This window comes from Nerophis ophidion, linkage group LG03 (genome assembly GCF_033978795.1).
Source record: "Nerophis ophidion isolate RoL-2023_Sa linkage group LG03, RoL_Noph_v1.0, whole genome shotgun sequence".
Taxonomy (NCBI): Eukaryota; Metazoa; Chordata; class Actinopteri; order Syngnathiformes; family Syngnathidae; genus Nerophis; species Nerophis ophidion.
The window spans coordinates 34,572,606-34,592,983 of record NC_084613.1 but is presented as its reverse complement, the minus strand read 5'-3'; the positions used below and the strand labels follow the sequence as shown (position 1 = coordinate 34,592,983).

The window sequence follows — 20,378 nt, the reverse complement described above, 5'->3', positions numbered from 1 at the left end:
AATGTTAAATTTTCTCCTGCTATAAATCACATTTGTTAAACTTTGCTCATGGCTTTTTTTCAGTTCATACCAGGCTGTGTTGTGGATTTAACCCAATTCCTACATAATGTATGTGCACTTCATGTGTATATTAATTTTTCTTGGTTAGTTGTAGAGTAACTTAATAGTGGAGACTATCAATAGACAACCAAGTTGGACGTTTTTTCATCTGTAATTTAAAACAAACTAAATAATGCTAAACTAAATTTCCAACATTCAGGGAGGGCAGAATTATATATGTACATAGACAAAGGTGAACAAAGTGCAGCATGTTGCATTGTGGAATCAAATATGCAGATTGAAAAATAGATCAAAACAATATAATTACAGATGTCCGATAATGGCTTTTTTTGCTGTTATTCCGATATTGTCCAACTCTTAATTACGGATTCCAGTATCCACCGATACCGATATATACAGTTGTGGAATTAACACATTATTATGCCTAATTTTGTTGTGATGCCCCGCTGGATGCATTAAACCAGTGGTTTTCAAATGGGGGTAAGCGTACCCCTGGGGGTACTTGAAGGTATGCCAAGGGGTAAGTGAGATTTTTTTTTAAATATTCTAAAAATAGCAACAATTCAAAAATCCTTTCTAAAAATATTTATTGAATAATACTTCAAGAAAATATGAATGTAAGTTCATAAACTGTGAAAAGTAATGCAACAGTGCAATATTCAGTGTTGACAGCTAGATTTTTTGTTGACATTTTCCATAAATATTGATGTTAAAGATTTATTTTTTTGTGAAGACATTTTTAGATTTATGTTCATGAATCCAGATGGATCTCTATTAAAATCCCCGAAGAGGGGCACTTTAAGTTGATGATTACTTCTGTGTAGAAATTTTTTTTTATAGTTGAATCACTTGTTTATTTTTCAACAAGTTTTTAGTTATTTTCAAAACTTTTTTCCCAAATAGTTCAAGAAAGACCACTACAAATGAGCATATTTTGCACTGTTATACAATTTAATAAATCAGAAACTGATGACATAGTGCTGTATTTTACTTCTTTATCTCTTTTTTTCAACCAAAAATGCTTTGCTCTGATTAGGGGGTACTTGAAATAAATAAAAAAATTCACAGGGGGTACATCACTAAAAAAAGGTTGAGAACCACTGCATTAAATAATGTAACATGGTTTTCCAAAATAAATAAACTCCAGTTATGGAAAAAATGCCAACATGGCACTGCCTTATATATTATAGAAGTAACAAAGTGCATTATTGCTTTTAACATGACTCTAACCAACAGATTTGAATTTGGGACATGCTCTCCCTAAGAGAGCATGAGGAGGTTGAGGTGGGCGGGGCTGGGGGGTGTAGCATACCAGGAGAATTAGTGCTGCAGGGGGTTCTGGGTATTTTTTCTGTTGTGTTTATGTTGTGTTACGGTGCAGATGTTCTCCCGAAATGTGTTATTCTTGTTTGGGGTGGGTTCACAGTGTGGCGCATATTTGTAACAGTGTTAAAGTTGTGTATACGGCCACCCTCAGTGTGACCTGTATGGCTGTTGACCAAGTATGCATTTCATTCACTTGTGTGTGTGAAAAGCCGTAGATATTATGTGATTGGTCCGGCTTGCAAAGGCAGTGCCTTTAAGGTTTATTGGCGCTCTGTACTCCTCCCTACGTCCGTGTACCACTGCGTACAGCGGCGATTTTAAAAAGTCATACATTTTAATTTTTGAAACGATACCAATAATTTCGGATGTCACATTTTAGAGCATTTATCGGCCGACAATATCGGCAGTCCGATATTATCGGACATCTCTAAATATAATGTAACAAAAGATATGTTGATATTAAAAATAAAGATTTGTGTTTAAAATATGTAAACCATTAAAAAAAAAAGAAAAAGAAAAGACATGCATCAGAGCCAATGTTCCGTATAATTTTTTATTTGAGTAAGCAAACGCACCAACTCCTTGAGCATTCAGTGGAGCACATGTGAGCAACATGGTGGTCACACTTGTTCCAAACCTGACATAAGTTCAATGTCTCATTATTTTTTTCAAATGAAAGCAGTCATCTCCATATTATATTGTAATATAAGTGAATGAATGACAATAACAAAAAAATTGTTTTTCATGAGCTATCTACTAGTATTGTATGTCTGGGCGGTAATCTTGCTTTGGAAATAATTTGTACCCCTTTCAGAGATCACGTTTAGTTTCCCATTCATGTGTTACACAATGAGATGCAAGCATGTGATAATGTGTACATTCTTCTAGCTTTCAATATGTAGAATATATCATTACAGTTTTCATTAGCGTTTCTGTATTTTTGTACCATTTTAAGATTCATTTTAACACTTTATACATCACAGTACGATAAGCTCACATCTGATTGTGGCTGTACAGTACTTGCTTGTTTCACTGTAATAAGAGTTATAAGCATTTAATTCTCAACTCTGCTGCGCTGTTAGCTGTGAGCGAACTAGCAAAATGGAAAAACACACGCATAACACGCCATTAATGACATCTGTTGGCTGCGTTTGAGCCGCATCATTGTGTAACAACCTGGCATTTACAGTTTGTATGGTGTTGGAGTTGTCCGACTTTTTGTGGGGATGTAAACTCATCAGTAGCTGAGTGTAATGGTTGCGTCTGTGGGCGCAAATGGGATAGGGAGAGAGCGCCTGCTGTTCATATGACAGAGTTGGTTTTGGCGGGGTTTGTACGGCAAAAACTGGCCAGTTTTACTAGATAGTTTTTACTAAAAAGAATGTTGGTGTGGTTACAGCCGACAAAACAATTTTTGGAATTTAACAATGATTCTTCAAAAATCTAGTATTTTACATGTTTTTTTTGTAAGCTAAGATCAGATATTTCATCTGGTCACACTCAGTCAAAGTATTCACCAACGCCATGCGAACAAAACCCCTTGTCTTAACACTGTATCTTGTCTTTGAATACACTTTAATCATCATTGTTTGTTTGAATAAAGACTTCAAAAACTTCAAAGGCACAATGATGAGGCACAGTCCACACTTAAATGTACATTTTCCCATTCACAATTGCGGTAATGACAAAATCCCACCCATCAACCAGCATATCAGTGTATGAACAATTTCATTGACTATTCAACGTATAAGTCTTACACGAGGAGCTGGTACATTTTGTTGCCACAGAAGTTGATTGGCTACGTAAACGGTTTTCTCCTCGTGAGGTGTCCATCAAAACTTAAGAGTTGTGGCATGGTGGAACGAATGCATCCATGCTAACATAATTCACGATTAATATGCGCATCAGACGAAAACAATGAGCAGTTGTTGGTGTTTTTTTAATGGATCTAAGGTTTGTTTTGGACCGACATTTACTGAATCATTGCCAACATAACATGACCTTAATTTTAAAACGTATATGCTTTGGAATACTGTGAAGCTTCCATAGTGTGTCTGTCCCATTAATGGTTATGTTTTGCAACTATTTTAGTAATTTTTTATATAAATTAAAGAGCATGCAGTTATAATTGGTCCTGGAATGATGTACATCAGCTGAATCCCAGGGAAATAAGCTTTCAAATGATATAACACACCTTGGTACACATATAGGCGGGAGTATAATACCCTGCTGAAACGTTGAGGCTTAGGTTGCTTCTGTTTTACTTGCTAATATATCATTATGTCTTCAAGGACCGCGGCGATGCACCGCCGACCCCCCACCACGCCCGGCCGGTGACCGAACCCGACCAGGAGGAACTGGACTTTATGTTTGACGAGGAAATGGAGCAAATGGCACCGAAGAAGAACAAGTTCACTGACTGGTCGGACGAGGACGACTCCGATTATGAGCTGGATGACCGGGATGTCAGCAAAATCTTGATCGTCACGCAGACACCCCCCTACATGCGCAAGCACCCCGGGGGTGACCGCACCGGCAGCCACGAGTCCAGAGCGAAGATTACAACGGACTTAGCCAAAGCCATCAACGACGGCCTCTACTACTACGAGCAGGACCTGTGGAAGGGGGAAGAGCAGCTGGAGTGTAGCAAGGTAACAATTCTGTTGACACGTTGCAATTCGACTGCCAGCCAAATTAATCATGAGAAAAGTCAAATGTGTCCCACAGCGGCACCACCGTAACCAGTCATAGCCTGGCGGCGCTGTGAAAGCGTGTAGGCGTGTTCAAATTTAGGCTGCTGTTAATAACCCAAGAGGCCTGACCTGCTTTTTGGCAAGGCTGTTCTGCTTGCACACTGCATTCTGAAACAATTATGTAATTGTTGTCTTTTATAATGCTTGACTGAGCAGTGCATTGTACTAACATGTCATTATGCTTCATTAGTGCTAAAGCAAGACTGGCTTGATTGCATTGCACAATGCTTGCTAAACACAGGCAGGGCTGGCTACCAAATCACACCTGTCAACCCCACCGTTTTCCTCAGGATATTATAACTCATATTTGGTTGTAATTCTCCTAATTTTCCCAGGAAATTTCCCATATTTTTACCTGCAAATGTTGACAGGTATGACTTGTATACCTTACAACTGTTACACAACAGCCTCTGTCACGGGTCAGAAAGCATTAATTTAGTGTTTCGCTCATGCTGGCGCAAACGTTATCCACATGTGGGAACTTTCACGCCTGATCACACACGCCAAGGTCCCTTTCTCCTCCTCCCACCACTGATGTGTAACATTCAAAGTCCATTACACATCTGCTGTGTCACAAACTCAGGTCCCGTGATTGACTTCTTATCAGCCTTTACGGCCTGTAGGTCCAATCAGTCATCCCAAACCCCAAATTAATCCAGTACCAATAACTTGTCGACTTCAGCAGGAAGTGGAAAACTTCAAGAAGCTGAGCGTCATCAGCAAAGATGAATTTGACACCCTCACGCCAAAAGTGCCTGTGGACCTCAACCAGGAAGTGCCCTCTCTTCCAGGTACAAGTGACAACAGTCGGTTATTGTTTTTAAAGTGTAATGGAGACTAAAAGTGTTGTTTGTAGTGCCCAGTGAGGCTGACATGGCCCGTTCGCTGCCCAAAACAGTGCCAGAATCGCCAAGTGCCCACCAACCCAAGACCCCAAGAACACCTAGGACCCCCGGGCGCCAGGACCCAACTAAGGCGCCGCGCTTTTATCCTGTGATTAAGGAGAGCGGTGCTGTAGATGGACAGGTGAGGTTATAAGGTGACAACACTTAAAGAGGAACTGCATTGTATTGGGAATTTTGCCTATTTTTTACAATCATTGTGAGTGACAAGAGGACGAAAGGTTTTTTGTTTTTTTGCATTCTAACTTGCAAAATCTGCTTGTTCTTGATGGCTAGCAATGTAGCTAATATGAGCAATCAATTCTACCTCTAAATCACTTTAAAAATGCATTCAAAAACTGTCAACAATACTTAATTTATGTTCCATAACCTGTATAGTAACCAAACTGTAGCGACATTATTGTAAGAGTGAACACAGAGGAACTCTTTTTTTTTTTTTTTTTTCTAGCGTAGTAACACTTCGGTATGCTTTGGTCTTAGCTGTAAAAGCCAACTGCGGAAAGAGAATCTAGCTTTTAGGTCAACACCAAATTTTTTTGAGTTTGTAATTCACAACACAATGTGATAAGACACCAATCTTTACTGACTGAAAAACATGAACAATCATATTGCAGTATCTGTAAAGTATTATTTCATGTTTTGTTTGTACACAGCTATCCAGACATCATATGTACTGTAGTTGTCATAGCACGCATGACGTGCCACGTGTATTATGATCAATATTAAAGTGACTCACTCGATGGACAATTTGACATTTGGCCTAGCTGGCCAGCGATGTTTTTCCTGTTTATTTGGGTAAGCACTCTATTTATGTCGAACTATCTTTGCTTCAAATTACACCTTTTGCTGCTTTGAGTCACTTTCACCTCACTGTCTTGGATTCCGTCTGTTCCAACGTCTCACTCTTCCTTTGTGCTCACTTCTAAAAGCAGTAGTTCATCCAAATAGTCGTCTTTGTTGTGTATTACCAAGTCTGCCATGATTAGAGGACATACGTCAGGGTTTCCCGCAGCGCTTTGTTGTTAGGGCGCCGCCTTAACAACAAAGAGCCACCGCCTAAACTAAAGTCTTAACAAGCTGCACAGCTTAGTTCTGGCTCTGCTCTGTCAGTAAGTCGCTGCAGCACCCAGAATTGTCTCACCCTCAGAACCATTTGATTGGTTACACGCAGAGTGGTAACAGCCAATCAGCAGTGTGTTTTCAGAGTGCATGTAACAGCTAATCAGCAGTGCGTATTCAGAGTGCATGAAATCAGTGCTCCTGCGGTGTGGTGAGAAGAAAGGTGTTTCGCTTGACTGACCATACGTCCTCTTTTCCCGGGACATGTCCTCTTTTGTGTGGCTGTCCGGGCGGGGTGTCTTAAAGGGGAACATTATCACAATTTCAGAAGGGTTAAAACCAGTAAAAATCAGTTCCCAGTGGCTTATTTTTTTTTTCTAAGTTTTTTTCAAAATTTTACCCATCATGGAATATCCCGAAAAAAGGCTTTAAAATGCCTGATTTTAGCTATCTTTAAATCCATCGTCCATTTTCCTGTGGCGTCATTTAGTGATGCCAACATGGCGGATAGCACAGCAAGATATAGCAACGTTAGCTCGGATACAGACTCGGATATCAGCGGCTTAAGCGATTCAACAGATTACGCATGTATTGAAACGGATAATTGGAGTATGGAGGCGGATAGCGAAAACGAAATTGAAGAAGAAACTGAAGCTATTGAGCGAATAGCTATTGAAGCTATTCGGCGATCGCCTTCTAACCAACGATTGAGTGTCGCAGGGTATCCATACATCTCTGTGCCATGTCTGTCCTAGCATCGCCGGTAAAATGTGCAGACGAGGGACTTTTGGATCTTTTAACCACTGGTGTACTTGTATCCGTCGATTGGTATGTGTTTGTTTGGCATTAAATGTGGGTGGAGGGAATGGCTGGATGCAAATATAGCTACAAATGAGGCATAACGATGCAATATGTATACGCAGCTAGCCTAAATAGCATGTTAGCATTGATTAGCATGCCATGCTAATCGATGCTTTATTTAAATAAATATATTATTTTTTGAAGCAAATTTGAGTATCATTGGCAAATTATCACCTAGTCCCGGGCTTGGTGTGCTGCTCGCCTTGGCATGCATATATGTGTCCTCTTTTTGGGATTTCAGAATATGGTCAGCCTAGTTTAGCCGTTAAACATAAGGCAGCGGACTCCCCCCAAATTATAATAAACACCTCCCAGTCAACTACTAGTAACATCACTATGAGCCCATTGACGTTCTAGAAACATAAGCGGCGGCTCAGCTCACTCGCAGTCCTTGAGGTGAAGGCTAATTTACATTTAGCATAACGTAAGCTCGCTGTGCGGTGCGTGTGTGTTACGGACAGCAAAGTCCTGTCTGTCTGAGAGAAAGATAAGCATTATTGACCTACAACTAAGTTATTTCACTTTACCTTTTTCTTTGTTGAAGCAGCAAACAACGACATTATGTTAAATGAAGAGTTTCCTGAAGCTGTCTCTGATAGTTGATATAATAATGTAACTGCATCATAAAGCCCACATGAACTCCATGGTGGTCGGGGATGAATAGTCTCTCCTATTGCTATTGTACTATTTTTTTTCAGCTATAGTCTAATTAATCATTAGTAATGTAGCAGCTTAGTTTTGAATGGCAGGGTCTCTGCTACCACATGTTGATAAGAATATAACATTTATATAATAAAAATCAACTACAGGCTTCCCAAATGCTGTGATAAATTAAGCATGATGAGTTGAGCTTAACTCTTTTTTTTTCAAATGCTTATTTCTTACGCTTATTAATTTGACTTTGTAAGTCATTATTTTGACTCATTAAGTCATTTTGTCATTATTTTGACTTAGTTCATTACTAAGTCAAAATATTGACTTACTAAGTCATAATAATGACATACTTAGTGTTGTGTGACTATCAGAAATAAATTAGTCATTGAGAGTAAAAAGCAGGGCTGTCTGACACGCTTGGTCCAAGGATGCAACATGAAGTCGTTACTGCAGCTTTGAGGGTGATTTATTTTCACCTTGAGTAAAATAGTGATGTGAAGTGAATTATATTTATATAGCGCTTTTCTCTAGTGACTCAAAGCGCTTTACATAGTGAAACCCAATATCTAAGTTACATTTAAACCAGTGTGGGTGGCACTGGGAGCAGGTGGGTAAAGTGTCTTGCCCAAGGACACAAAGGCAGTAACTAGGATGGCGGAAGCGGGAATCGAACCTGCAACCCTCAAGTTGCTGGCACGGCCACTCTCCCAACCGAGCTATGCCGCCCCAAAAAAAAACAATACATTACATGCAGTTGGATTTGCAGGACTATATGGACCAGACTATAATGAAAAAAGATAGCCTATTGTGGTCAACAGAAGTAACGGCACCCTACCTCACTCTCTCTATACAAGACAAAAGGATTCACAGGCAGATGCACGTTATTTCTTCAACAATCATTCAGCCCCCACCCCCCAACACACACACATACACACACTCACATAGCCACACCCACTATCCCAGGTGACAAGTGAGAAAGAAATCACTGCCTCTACACTTAGTATCTCAGGTAAGTAGGACTGTTTTGTGTTTTGTTTTTACTTTATGGAAAAAATATGTATATATATCGCCATTCAGCAAATGGAGCGGAAAACACAACCAAAAATTGTAGGCGTTTTCACTCGACGAAGCTGGACTACTTCACCACAATCTGTAGTCTATTGCCCCCCCCAGGCTGTGGTGGCAGCGATGAGGTGGAGACGTGATGGTGATGGCGACAGGCCGAGTTACACCGTTCCTTACACCAGACTGACCATACGTCCTCTTTTCGCCGGACATGTCCTCTTTTGCGGAGCTGTCCGGGCTGTCTGGGTGGGGTTTCTTAAATGCCTCCAATGTCCGGCATTTTGTGTGTATTTTCAATGTACAGTACGTCCAGGGTTAAGAAGGGGTTGAATACAAAACAAATTGTGAAGGTGTGCGCAAGCAGTAGCATTCGATTTTCCCGGGAGCCTCCCGATTTTAAGTGCCCCTCCCGAAATTCTCCCGGGGCAACCATTTTTCCGAATTTCTCCCGATTTCTATCCAGACAACAATTTTGGGGGAGTGCCTACTGCCTTTGCGTGCCGGCCCAGTCACATAATATCTAAGGCTCACTCACATGTGAATGCAAGGCATACTTGATCAACAGCCCTACAGGTCACACTGAGGGTGGCCGTATAAACAACTTTAACACTGTTACAAATATGTGCCACACTGTGAACCCACACCAAACAAGAATCAGAATCAGAAATACTTTATTAATCCCCAAGGGAAAATTAAAGTTTAGAGATTATTTTGAATATTTCTACATCTGCACTTTTTTTCAAAACTGAATGTTACAGAATATAAGTGTGACTTATTTTGTTATAAAGTTAAAGGACCAATGATTGTCACACACATACTAGATGTGGCAAAATTATTCTCTGCATTTGACCCATCACCCTCGACCACCCCTTGGGAGGTGAGGGGAGCAGTGGGCAGCAGCCGTGCCGCCCCCGGCAATAATTTATGGTGATTTAACCCCTAATTCCACCCTTAAGGCTGAGTACCAAAGAGGGAGGTTATGGGTCCCATTTTTATAGTCTTTGGTATGACTCAGCCGGGATTTGAACTCACGACCTACCGATCTCAGGGCGGACACTGTAACCACTAGGCCACTGAGTAAGATACTGTCGAGCAGTGTTGGCGTTAACGCACTTTTTGTGTCTTTTTAACACGTTGAAATCAGCAAGGATGCAGATTTTTTTTTTTAACCTTTTGCGGCCCACAAGTAATGTTTTACAGGCCCACGGCACATACTAAAAATGCTATTAAAATAAACAAAAACATAACAAAAGGGACGGCGTGGCGCAGTGGAAGAGTGGCCGTGCGCAACCCGAGGGTCACTGGTTCAAATCCCACCTAGAACCAACCTCGTCACGTCCGTTGTGTCCTGAGCAAGACACTTCACCCTTGCTCCTGATGGGTGCTGGTTGGGGCCTTGCATGGCAGCTCCCTCCATCAGTGTGTGAATGTGTGTGTGTATGGGTAAATGTGGAAGTAGTGTCAAAGCGCTTTGAGTACCTTGAAGGTAGAAAAGCGTTATACAAGTACAACCCATTTATCATTTATTATTTATTTAAAAGTGAAATAAAAAAGCTTAAAGGTGAAATATAATTTAGAAAAAGTTGCAATGTTGACTATTTAAACAAATCTTTTTTTCTTTCAAACTGTCAATTCTCAAAACATAATATTGAATCAATATCATTGTAAGGTTCCGATTACGTCACATCAAATATTCCACTTCGAAAAATATTTTTGGTGGAAGATTTTGCATATTTTGTGTGTTTGCCATAAAAAAAACAGATTTGTTTTACAAAAAAGGGCAGAAAACAAACAAACAAAAAACAACGTAAAAAAAACTGAAACCTTTTGAAATGAGGGATTGACTGATGTAGACTCCAGAGATTTAAGGTTTAAATATATAATGTATGTATGCCCTGGCACACCATTATCATCATTTCATGACTGAAGCAAAACACTTTTTACATTTTTATACTGAAATAAATACACCTACAACTTATTAAATAAAAACATAGAAAAAACTAACAGCAGCGGTAAAGTTTAGATCCATGATGGAAAGAAGAAAGTGAATGAATGTTTACAACTGAATAAATTTACATATGCATACAAATTAGTTGTTTTTTTTATTTCTTCTTCTAATGAATCAACGTTTATGACAACCTTTTTCCAAAACACAATATAGAATGTGAGATACAACAGGACCATGCATACGTTTAGCATTTGTTTTCAAAGCGCTTACAAAAAAGTGGGAACAAAAAATTTACTGTGGGACCCCGTTTTTATGACTTGATGGAGTTCATGGGACCCCATTTTGAAAATTCCTGGCGCTGTCACGCCAAATTTCTTCCCCCCTACAAAAACCTTCCCCCCCATTTACTTCCGGGATCATGATTAATACAGACGTTTTGTTAACGCTATATTATAAAATATAACGCTATATTATAAAAATACAGACGTTTTTTTAACATTATATTATAAAAAATACAAATAATAAAAAAAAAAAAACAATTTACAAACACAAACTATGGGATGACGCATTTACTTCCGGGTTTACATTTCCTCATGTTTCCTCTTACGTCATCCCATAGCTTGTGTTTGTAAATAGATTTTTTTAATTTGTTCTATTTTTTTTTATAATCTAGCGTTAACAAAACGTCTATTTTTATAATACAGCGTTATATTTTCAAGATATAGCGTTAACAAAACGTCTATTAATCATGACCACAGAAGTAAAGGGAGGGGGGAAGGTTTTTGTAGGGGGGAAGAATTTTGGCGTGACAGCGCCATCACTGCTGTCAACAGAGGGGAAACAATGCTTTATTTAAATAAATACAATATTCATAATGCAAGTTCAAGTATCATTGTCAAATGTTCACCTAGTCCCGGCCTTGGTGTGTTGCCTGCCTTGGCACGCATATATGTGTCCTCTTTTTGGGATTTCAGAATATGGTCAGTCTACCTTACACCCACCCACCCAGTCCGTCTGCCTGTCCCCTGGAGAAACAACACTTAACTAACAAATTTTCTGGGGGAAACACTGTACGTGTTTGTTTCCGGAAGTGGGAAGACATTTGTTGCCAAAAGTCGGAAGTGCACTGCTAAGGAAACGGAAATCAATGCGCTGGACAAATCAGTCCGAGCTATGATTAAAATTGAAAATATTACATATTATTATGAAGGTGTGTGTTATTACTTCTATGTAGACTTGCAGTGTGTATATAAAACATATTACATATTGTTATGGAGGTGTCTGTTACTACTTATATATAGACTTGCAGCGTGTATATAAAACATATTACATATTGTTATGAAGGTGTCTGTTACTACTTATAGAGGACTTGCAGTGTGTAAAACAAAATGGTAATGGTGGAATTTGAAGACGACAACGCTGACTCTCATTAGCAGCATCTTTCATGTGGTTTTTATCATCTTTAACCCACGCCCCCCCCCCAAAAAAAGGTGTTGTCTTTCATAATTATTTTGAACAATTGGCAAAATTCCCCCAAAAAAGGGCAGTTTCCCCTTAAGCATGACGCAAGCAATTGTCCTGATGAATGTTTTCTGTTTGTCTCGGTCCAGATGCCGAGGAAAAAGAAGACTCGGCATAGTTCAAATCCACCACAAGAGGCCCACATAGGCTGGGTGATGGACTCACGTGAGCACCGGCCGCGGTCTGCATCCATCAGGTGTCTCTAACATGAATGTATACATGTGTGGAGCCAGTTGGTCCATTGACACTCAAACGTTCTCTCTTCTCTGCCCAAAGCAGCTCCAACGCCTCGCCCTCAGAAGGAGCTCCATTGTCGGGACCTTACGGATGCACCCCCCAGTCTCTGCCCAAGTTTTGGCATCCGTCTCACGAGATGTTGAGGGACAACGGCTTTACGCAGCAGGGCTACCACAAGTACCGCCGACGCTGCCTCAATGGTACCACATAGACTCACGAATGTCTCTTCAAAAAGCAGGATGAATGACTGCATCCATGTTTGTTTTTGTTCAGATCGTAAGCGCCTGGGCATCGGCCTGTCTCAGGAGATGAACACCCTTTTCCGGTTCTGGTCCTTCTTCCTTAGGGACAACTTCAACAGGAAAATGTACGAGGAGTTCAAACAGTTTGCTTTGGAAGACGCCACAGAAAACTACAGGTGAGGACGAGGGCAACCCAGATGCAAGATTAGGAACCACCAAAGTTCTCATTTGTTTGGACAGGTATGGCCTGGAATGCCTCTTCAGGTACTACAGCTATGGCCTGGAGAAGAGGTTCCGAATGGATCTGTTCAAGGATTTCCAAGAAGAGACCTTAAGGGACTTCGACAAAGGTAAATGCAATGACGTGTGGATGTTGGCTGACACCAGATTTTCACGAGAAAAGTGATAAAAATCCCCAGTGAAGATAACTTTTCGGCCTTTTTTCTCCACGAGACATGCTAGAACGTAGCATGCCACTGAATGGTTTACTTCCACATGAGTTGCTCTGCTGAGAGCTTCTCTTTACACCCGCTGGCTTTTACTTTTCACATTAAAATAAATGTTCGCTTTTGAAAGTTGTATATGACACTAAATGTGTCAATGTCTTCTCCAGGTCAACTGTATGGACTAGAGAAGTTCTGGGCCTTCCTGAAATACTCCAAAATGAAAAATCAGCCCATCGACCCAAAACTGCAGAAACACCTGTCCCAGTTTAGGAACCTGGAAGATTTCAGGGTGGTGGTGAGTAGGGCGCAGCGATGTAAAACCTAAATCAGGATATTAAGTGTTTTGTAGTAGTCGATACCAATAATCATTGATATTTTTATGACTGATTAAAAATAAGGACCTTTTAAAAATGACGATGAGGGAAATTATAAAAATGTAAACATAATCCCCTCAGCTATCAAAGCAGAAAGGAAAAGACATGTCAACATGAGCATGGAAAACCATCAATTTAAACACAATTCTAAAATCACAATAAATAATTAACAATAAGCTCTTAAATTAAAGATGCAAAAATAAGGAATATGTAAGAAATGCTGAAAGTGTAACAAAATAGTTAAAAGTCTGATAATGTAAACAGAGAGAAACCTGAGAAGAACTACGGTCGTGGTCAAACGTTTACATACACTTGTAAAGAACATAATGTCATGGCTGTCTTGAGTTTCCAATAATTTCTACAACTCTTATTTTTTCGTGATAGGATGATTGGAGCACATAGTTGTTTGTCACATAACATTTTCATGAAGTTTGTTTCTTTTATGACATTATTATGGGTCTACTGAAAATATGACCAAATCTGCAAATCAGCAATGTTAATATTTGGTTACATGTCCCTTGGCAAGTTTTGCTGCAATAAAGCGCTTTTGGTAGCCATCCACAAGCTTCTGGTTGAGTTTTTGACCACTTTTCTTGACAAAAGTGGTGCAGTTCAGCTAAACGTATTGGTTTTCTGACATTGACTTGTTTCTTCAGCATTGTCCATATGTTCTCAATGGGATTTATGTCAGGACTTTGGTAAGGCCATTCTGAAACCTTTATTCCAGCCAATTTAGCCATTCTTTTACCACTTTTGACGTGTGTTTGGGGTCATTGTCCTCTTGGAACACCCAACTACGCCCGAGACCCAACCTCCGGGCTGAAAATTTTAGATTGTCCTGAATAATTTAGAGGTAATCACCCTTTCTCATTGTCCCATTTAATCTATGTAAAGCAGTAGTTGCATTGGCAGCAAAACAGGCCCAGATCATAACACTACCACCACCTTGCTTGACGGTAGACGTGGTGTTCCTGGGATTAAAGGCCTCACCTTTTCTCTTCCAACATATTGCTGGATATTGTGGCCAAACAGCTAAATTTTTGTTTCATCTGACCGCAGAACTTTCCTCCAGAAGGTCTTATCTTTGTCAATGTGATCAGCAGCAAACTTTAGACGAGCCTTAAAATGTCGCTTCTGGAGCAAGGGCTTCCTTCTTGCATGGTAGCCTCTCAGTCCATGGTGATGCAGAACATGCTTGACTGTGGACACTGACACCTGTGTTCCAGCAGCATCCAATTCATGGCAGACCTGCTTTTTGATGGTTCTCGTATGACTCTTGATCATTCTGACCAATTTTCTCTGTAGCAGGTGATAGCTTGTGTTTTTTTTCCTGATCGTGGCAGTGACAAAACTGTGCCATGCACTTTATACTTACAAACAATTGTCTACACAGTTGCTCTTGGAACCTTAAGCTGCCTTGAAATGGCTCCAAGGGACTTTCCTGACGTTTTCAAGTCAAAGTTTATTTTTTCAGATCTGTGCTGAGTTCCTTTGACTTTCCCATTGTCGCGTTTGTAACAGTCTAATGACTGCATCACATGAGCCTTACTTAAATAGGCTCAGAGAAGTCAACAGGTGTCGTCAAGTAGGGCTGGCCGATATGGCCTTTTTTTAATAATGCGATATTTTTAGACCATATCGCGATATACGATATATATCTCGGTATTTTACCTTAGCCTTGAATGAACACTTGATACATATATTCAAAGCAGGATGATGATTCTATGTGTCTAAATTAAAACATTCTTGTTCATACTGCATTAATATATGATCATTTGAAACTTTCATGCAGAGAAGGAAATCACAACTAAGTCAATTTACCAAAACTGTATTTATTAAAGTTATTAGCAGGTGACTTTTCAAATGATGCTACATATTAGCAGTAATGCTACTTCTGGTAGCAATGCTTGTGCCCCACACTTGACAAATTAAAGTTGTCCGACATGTTCCCACTTGAAGCCGAACCACCGCCAGACGATGGACCCCGTGCTATTTTTCTTAGGAATTAATTCTTCCTTCATTTTTTAACTGATTCGCATCTTCTCAACACTCTGCTAGCATCACGGCTAATGTTAGCCACGCTGCAACATCTCTGCTAGGCGAGGGCGTATACGTATGTGACGTATGACATGACAGTATGTGACGTATGACATGACAGTATGTGACGTATGTAAGAACCTGCGCTTACACTCTGTGAGAAGGAGACACAAGAAGGAGTTGGAAGAGCCTGTAGTGTAATGCCCGCAGCTAAAAACAACTGCGTGAGAAGGTATACTCGAATATTACGATATAGTCATTTTCTATATCGCACAAAGACAAACCCGCGTATATCGATATATCGCCCAGCCCTATCGTCAATCATAATCATTCACATGAAGTTCAGAGGCCATGCCATTAAGCTAATTTGATTTGATTGTAGCTTTTCTACATCACCAAAATTGATAATGTATGTTGTTGTATGTATACTTTTGACCCAGCAGATTTGGTCACATTTTCAGTAGACCCATAAATAATTAATAAAAGAACCAAACTTCATGAATGTTTTTTGTGACAAACAAGTATCTGCTCAAATCACTCTATCACAAAAAATAAGAGTTGTAGAAATGCATGCCATGACATTGTTCTTTACAAGTGTATGTAAACGTTTGACCATGACTGTATTTGCTGCAAGTTTAGTGCCAGGAACTTAGGGTTGTGCTCTAAAGGGTGACTGCGGTTAAGGTGCTGTGGTATTACCGCCTTGGTGGGGATGAACGACTTGCATTATTTACTGAGTACATTGACTACGGTCTCTTTGGAAAAAAAATCCAAGTGCCATACTTTTCCTGTTTTATCCACAGTTTCCCCTTTTTTACTTTTTTCTCTCACTCCATGCAAAGAATCAACCGCCAGACAACAAGATGGGGCAACCAAACCTGATAGTTGATACTGTTATCTGATTGGCTGTTAGCGCTTCAGTGAAATTCCTTTCACTGGAACTAACAGGCCTAGCCTAACTCCTGAAACACAACCCCACACCATAATTCCTATTCCACCAAATTTCCAACTCGGCACAATGCAGTCCAAAATGTACCGTTCTCCTGGCAACCGCCAAACCCAAACTCATCCATCAGATTGCCAGATATAAAAGCGTGATTCATGACTCCTGAGAACGCCTCTCCACTGCTCTAGAGTCCAGTGGCGACATGATTTACACCCCTGCATCCGACGCTTTGCATTGGACTTGGTGATGTATTGCTTAGATCAGGGGTCAGCAACCTTTACCACTCAAAGAGCCATTTTGACCCGTTTCACAAAATAAAGAAAATAATGGGAGCCACAAGACTCTTGAAATTTATAATGAAATAACACTGTATACAGAGTTAGTTTTTTGCGTTGTGCTATGTATAAACCAGGGGTCTCAGACACGCGGCCCGCAATCAAATATGAAGATTTGATGTTAGTGCGGCCAGTGAGTTCTATATGAAGGCCCCTTATTAGAATCACTCATTCAATTCCTCCCAAGTTGTCCGGAGACACGCGGGGTTTAGAGTGACTATTCCGTCGGACATCAGCTGAGTGAAACCCATTCAACAAATATAAGGGCATGCTACGCTGTCTTTAACGCCCTCCACAACTTGTACAAACAGCTTACCAGTCAGGTCACGTGTTGTATGTGGCTTTTGCAGACGGACACATGTGACTGCAAGGCATTCTTGTTCAACAGCCATACAGGTCACACTGAGGGTGGGATTCTGGGTATTTATTATGTTGTGTTTATGTTGTGTTACAGTGCGAATGTTTTCCCAAATTTGTGTTTGTCATTTTGTTTGGTGTGGGTTCACAATGTGGCGCCTATTAGTAAAAGTGTTAAAGTTGTTTATATCACAACCTTCAGTGTAACCTGCATGGCTGTTGAACAAATTTGCCTTGCAATCGCTTGAGGACTGTAATTGAGGTTTCACACATGTGACCGGCCGGTACGCACATAATGTTGTGTAACAGCGGGCACAACTACATGTATTAGAAGATGTTATGGACACTGCCATCACGGCTCGCCCCTCAACGTTGCTGTCCGAGTGAAAATCGCAGTATGCAAACCTCAGAACATTTCCGGGAAAGGCACTGAGGTCTGAAATCTCCCAGTAAATTCGGAAGGTCGGCAAGTTTACAGCTGAGCCACACCAGAGTGGTCAAAGAGCCGCATGCGGCTCCGGAGCCACGGGTTGCCGACCCCTGGCTTAGATGCAGCTGCTCAGTAATGGACCCCTTCCATGTAGCTTTCTGCATCCTGTACGTGGGCTAATTGAAAGGTCACATGAAGTTTGGAGCGCTGTAGCAACTGAAAGTGCAGAAAGTCTTTGCACTATGTGCTTCAGTATCCGCTGATCCTCTGTCAGTTTACGTGGCCTACCACTTCGTGGCTTAGTTGCTTTTATTCCCAAACTCTTCCATTTTCTTATAATAAAGCCGACAGTTGACTTTGGAATATTGAGGAGCGAGGAAATTTCACCACTGGATTTTTTGCACTGGTGGCATCCTATGACAGTTCAACGCTGGAAATCAATGAGTTCCTGAGAGCGGCCCATTCTTTCACAAATGTTTGTAGAAACAGTCTTAATGCCTAAGTGATTGATTAATACATCTAGTGCCTGTACCAAGTGATTATGAGACCTGATTCTCATCATTTGGGTGGCCAAATACTTTTGGTAATATAGTGTATGTATATATAAATGGTAAATAAATGGTAAAGGGTTATACTTGTATAGCACTTTTCTACCTTTTTTTTAAGGAACTCAAAGCGCTTAGACACTATTTCCACATTCACCTATTCACACACACTGATGGCGGTAGCCACCATGCAAGGCGCTAACCAGGGTCCATCAGGAGCAAGGGTGAAGTGTCTTGCTCAAGGACACAACGTACATGACTAGGATGGTAGAAGGTGGAGATTGAACCAGTAACCCTCAGATTGCTGGCACATCCACTCTCCCAACTTCGTCACGCCGTCTCCCAAGGATGTCCCCATATATACATTGTGTGTGTGTATATTAGGGGTGTAACGGTACACAAAAATTTTGGTTCGGTACGTACCTCGGTTCAGAGGTCACTGTTCGGTTCATTTTCGGTACAGTAAGAAAACAACAAAATGTACATTTTTTGGTTATTTATTTACCAAATTTGTAAACAATGGCTTGATCCTTTTAACATTGGGAACACTATAATAATTTTGCCCACGTTAATCCACATTAAACTGCCTCAAGTTGTTGCTTAGATGAAATAAAATGACACAATTTTTCTTCTACACATAAAAAGTGCAACATTAAACTGTTTAATGTCAACTCATCATGCTTAATTTATTACAGCATTGGGGAAGCCTGTAGTTGATTTTTTATTATGTAAATGTTATATTTGTATCAACATGTGATAGCAGGGATCCTGCCATTCAAAAATAGGCTGCTACATTACTAATGATTAATGTAACTATAGCTGTAAAATAGTACAATAGCAATAGGAGAGACTATTCATCCCTGAACACCATGGAGGTCATGTAGGCTTTATGATGGACTTACATTATTATATACACTATCAGAGACAGAAACTCTTCATTTAACATGAGGACAATGTCTGGTCGCAGGGTGGTGACTGCAATGTGGCTGGGGAACTTCAGCTGATGTTCGAGGTCCACCAACAGCTGCCAGTCTCTTGCAGAGGTTAGAATGCCCGCAGAAGTTCTTCTGGCAGGGGTTGGCTGCTCCCCAGCTCTGACAAAGGCGATGATTTTCTTGGAGGGTCGGAACCGCTTCGCCCACACAAGTCCTGCGCTGATGGTTTCAGCAATGGTCTTAAGGACTTGGTCATGCCTCCAGCGGTACCGACCATCTCCAAGTGCCCTGGTGCAGCAGCTGAGGATGTGTTCCAGGGTTCCTCGCTTGGAACACAATGGGCATGCTGGTGTCTCTGCTATGCCCCATGTGTGCAGGTTAGATGGGCTTGGAAGCACATCGTACACTGCCTGGATGAGGAATTTAATGCGGTGAGGCTCGCCTTTCCACAGCTCGGCCCAGGTCACTTTCCTCTCAACCGCAGTCTCCCATCTTGTCCAAGCACCCTGTTGCTTCAATCCCACTGCCTTGCAAGTTCTAATTTCCTCCACTGCAGCTCTCACGTCCTCCTGAACAAGGCAGCGCCCTTCCTTCCCGCTGGTTTTCAATTGGGGAATTGGAAAGGAGCCTAGCCCAGCTCTGCCTCGAGTGACCACTCCCACCAGGCTTCTTTGACGCAGCCTTGCCTCTGCCTCTTGAACTGCATCCTCAGCCCTCCACTTCCTACCAGTCCTCACTTGGATCCCTGCTTTAGCCACCTTCGGATCTCGTGAGTCCCTGAGCTGAACCACTTCTCTGGCTCTTGCTACCTTGAACTCTTCCTCCAAGGATTTGAAGGGCAGTTGCAGTTTGTTGGTGTTCCCGTAGAGTGCGAGGCTGCTCAGGCTCTTTGGTAATCCCAGCCATCTCCGGAGGTGGCTACTGACCCTCCTCTCGAAGGTCTCCACTGTTGAGATGGGGACTGCATTGACAAGGAGGGGCCACAGGATCCTGGGAAAAATGCCATGTTGGTAGACCCAGGCTTTGAACTTTCCAGGTAGGCCTGACTTGTCCACGGATTTCAGCCAGCCATCCAACTCAGTGCAGGTCGACTGGATAGATGTGGTATCTCTCAGAGAGCTGTCAAAAACCTTGCCCAAGCTCTTGACTGGCTTCTCTGTGATGGTTGGAATGGCTGTGCCTGTGATGTTAAACCGGAACTTGTCTTCCACCTTCCCTTTCCTCAGCACCATAGACCTTGATTTGGCTGGCTTGAAACGCATCCGGGCCCACTCCATCACCTTTTCGAGTCCCTTCAGAATCCACCGGCAGCCTGGGACTGATTCTGTCATGACAGTGAGGTCAT

General features: G+C 41.2%; 1 protein-coding gene across 6 annotated transcripts in view; it reads left to right on the top strand.

The window, feature by feature from the left end:
- Positions 1-20,378, top strand: part of larp1b (La ribonucleoprotein 1B) — an 85,758-nt gene that overhangs the window by 58,518 nt on the left and 6,862 nt on the right. Inside the window, exons 10-17 of one of the 6 annotated variants that reach the window (XM_061895002.1) lie at positions 3,678-4,037; positions 4,825-4,930; positions 5,038-5,165; positions 12,239-12,345; positions 12,426-12,586; positions 12,660-12,804; positions 12,869-12,978; positions 13,242-13,369. In XM_061895002.1, coding sequence (XP_061750986.1) covers positions 3,678-4,037; positions 4,825-4,930; positions 5,038-5,165; positions 12,239-12,345; positions 12,426-12,586; positions 12,660-12,804; positions 12,869-12,978; positions 13,242-13,369 — 1,245 coding nt within the window. Of the gene's footprint in view, positions 1-3,677; positions 4,038-4,821; positions 4,931-4,995; positions 5,166-12,238; positions 12,346-12,425; positions 12,587-12,659; positions 12,805-12,868; positions 12,979-13,241; positions 13,370-20,378 lie in introns of all 6 variants that reach the window. The other 5 variants (XM_061894997.1, XM_061895001.1, XM_061894999.1 and 2 more) reach the window with 5 other exon arrangements.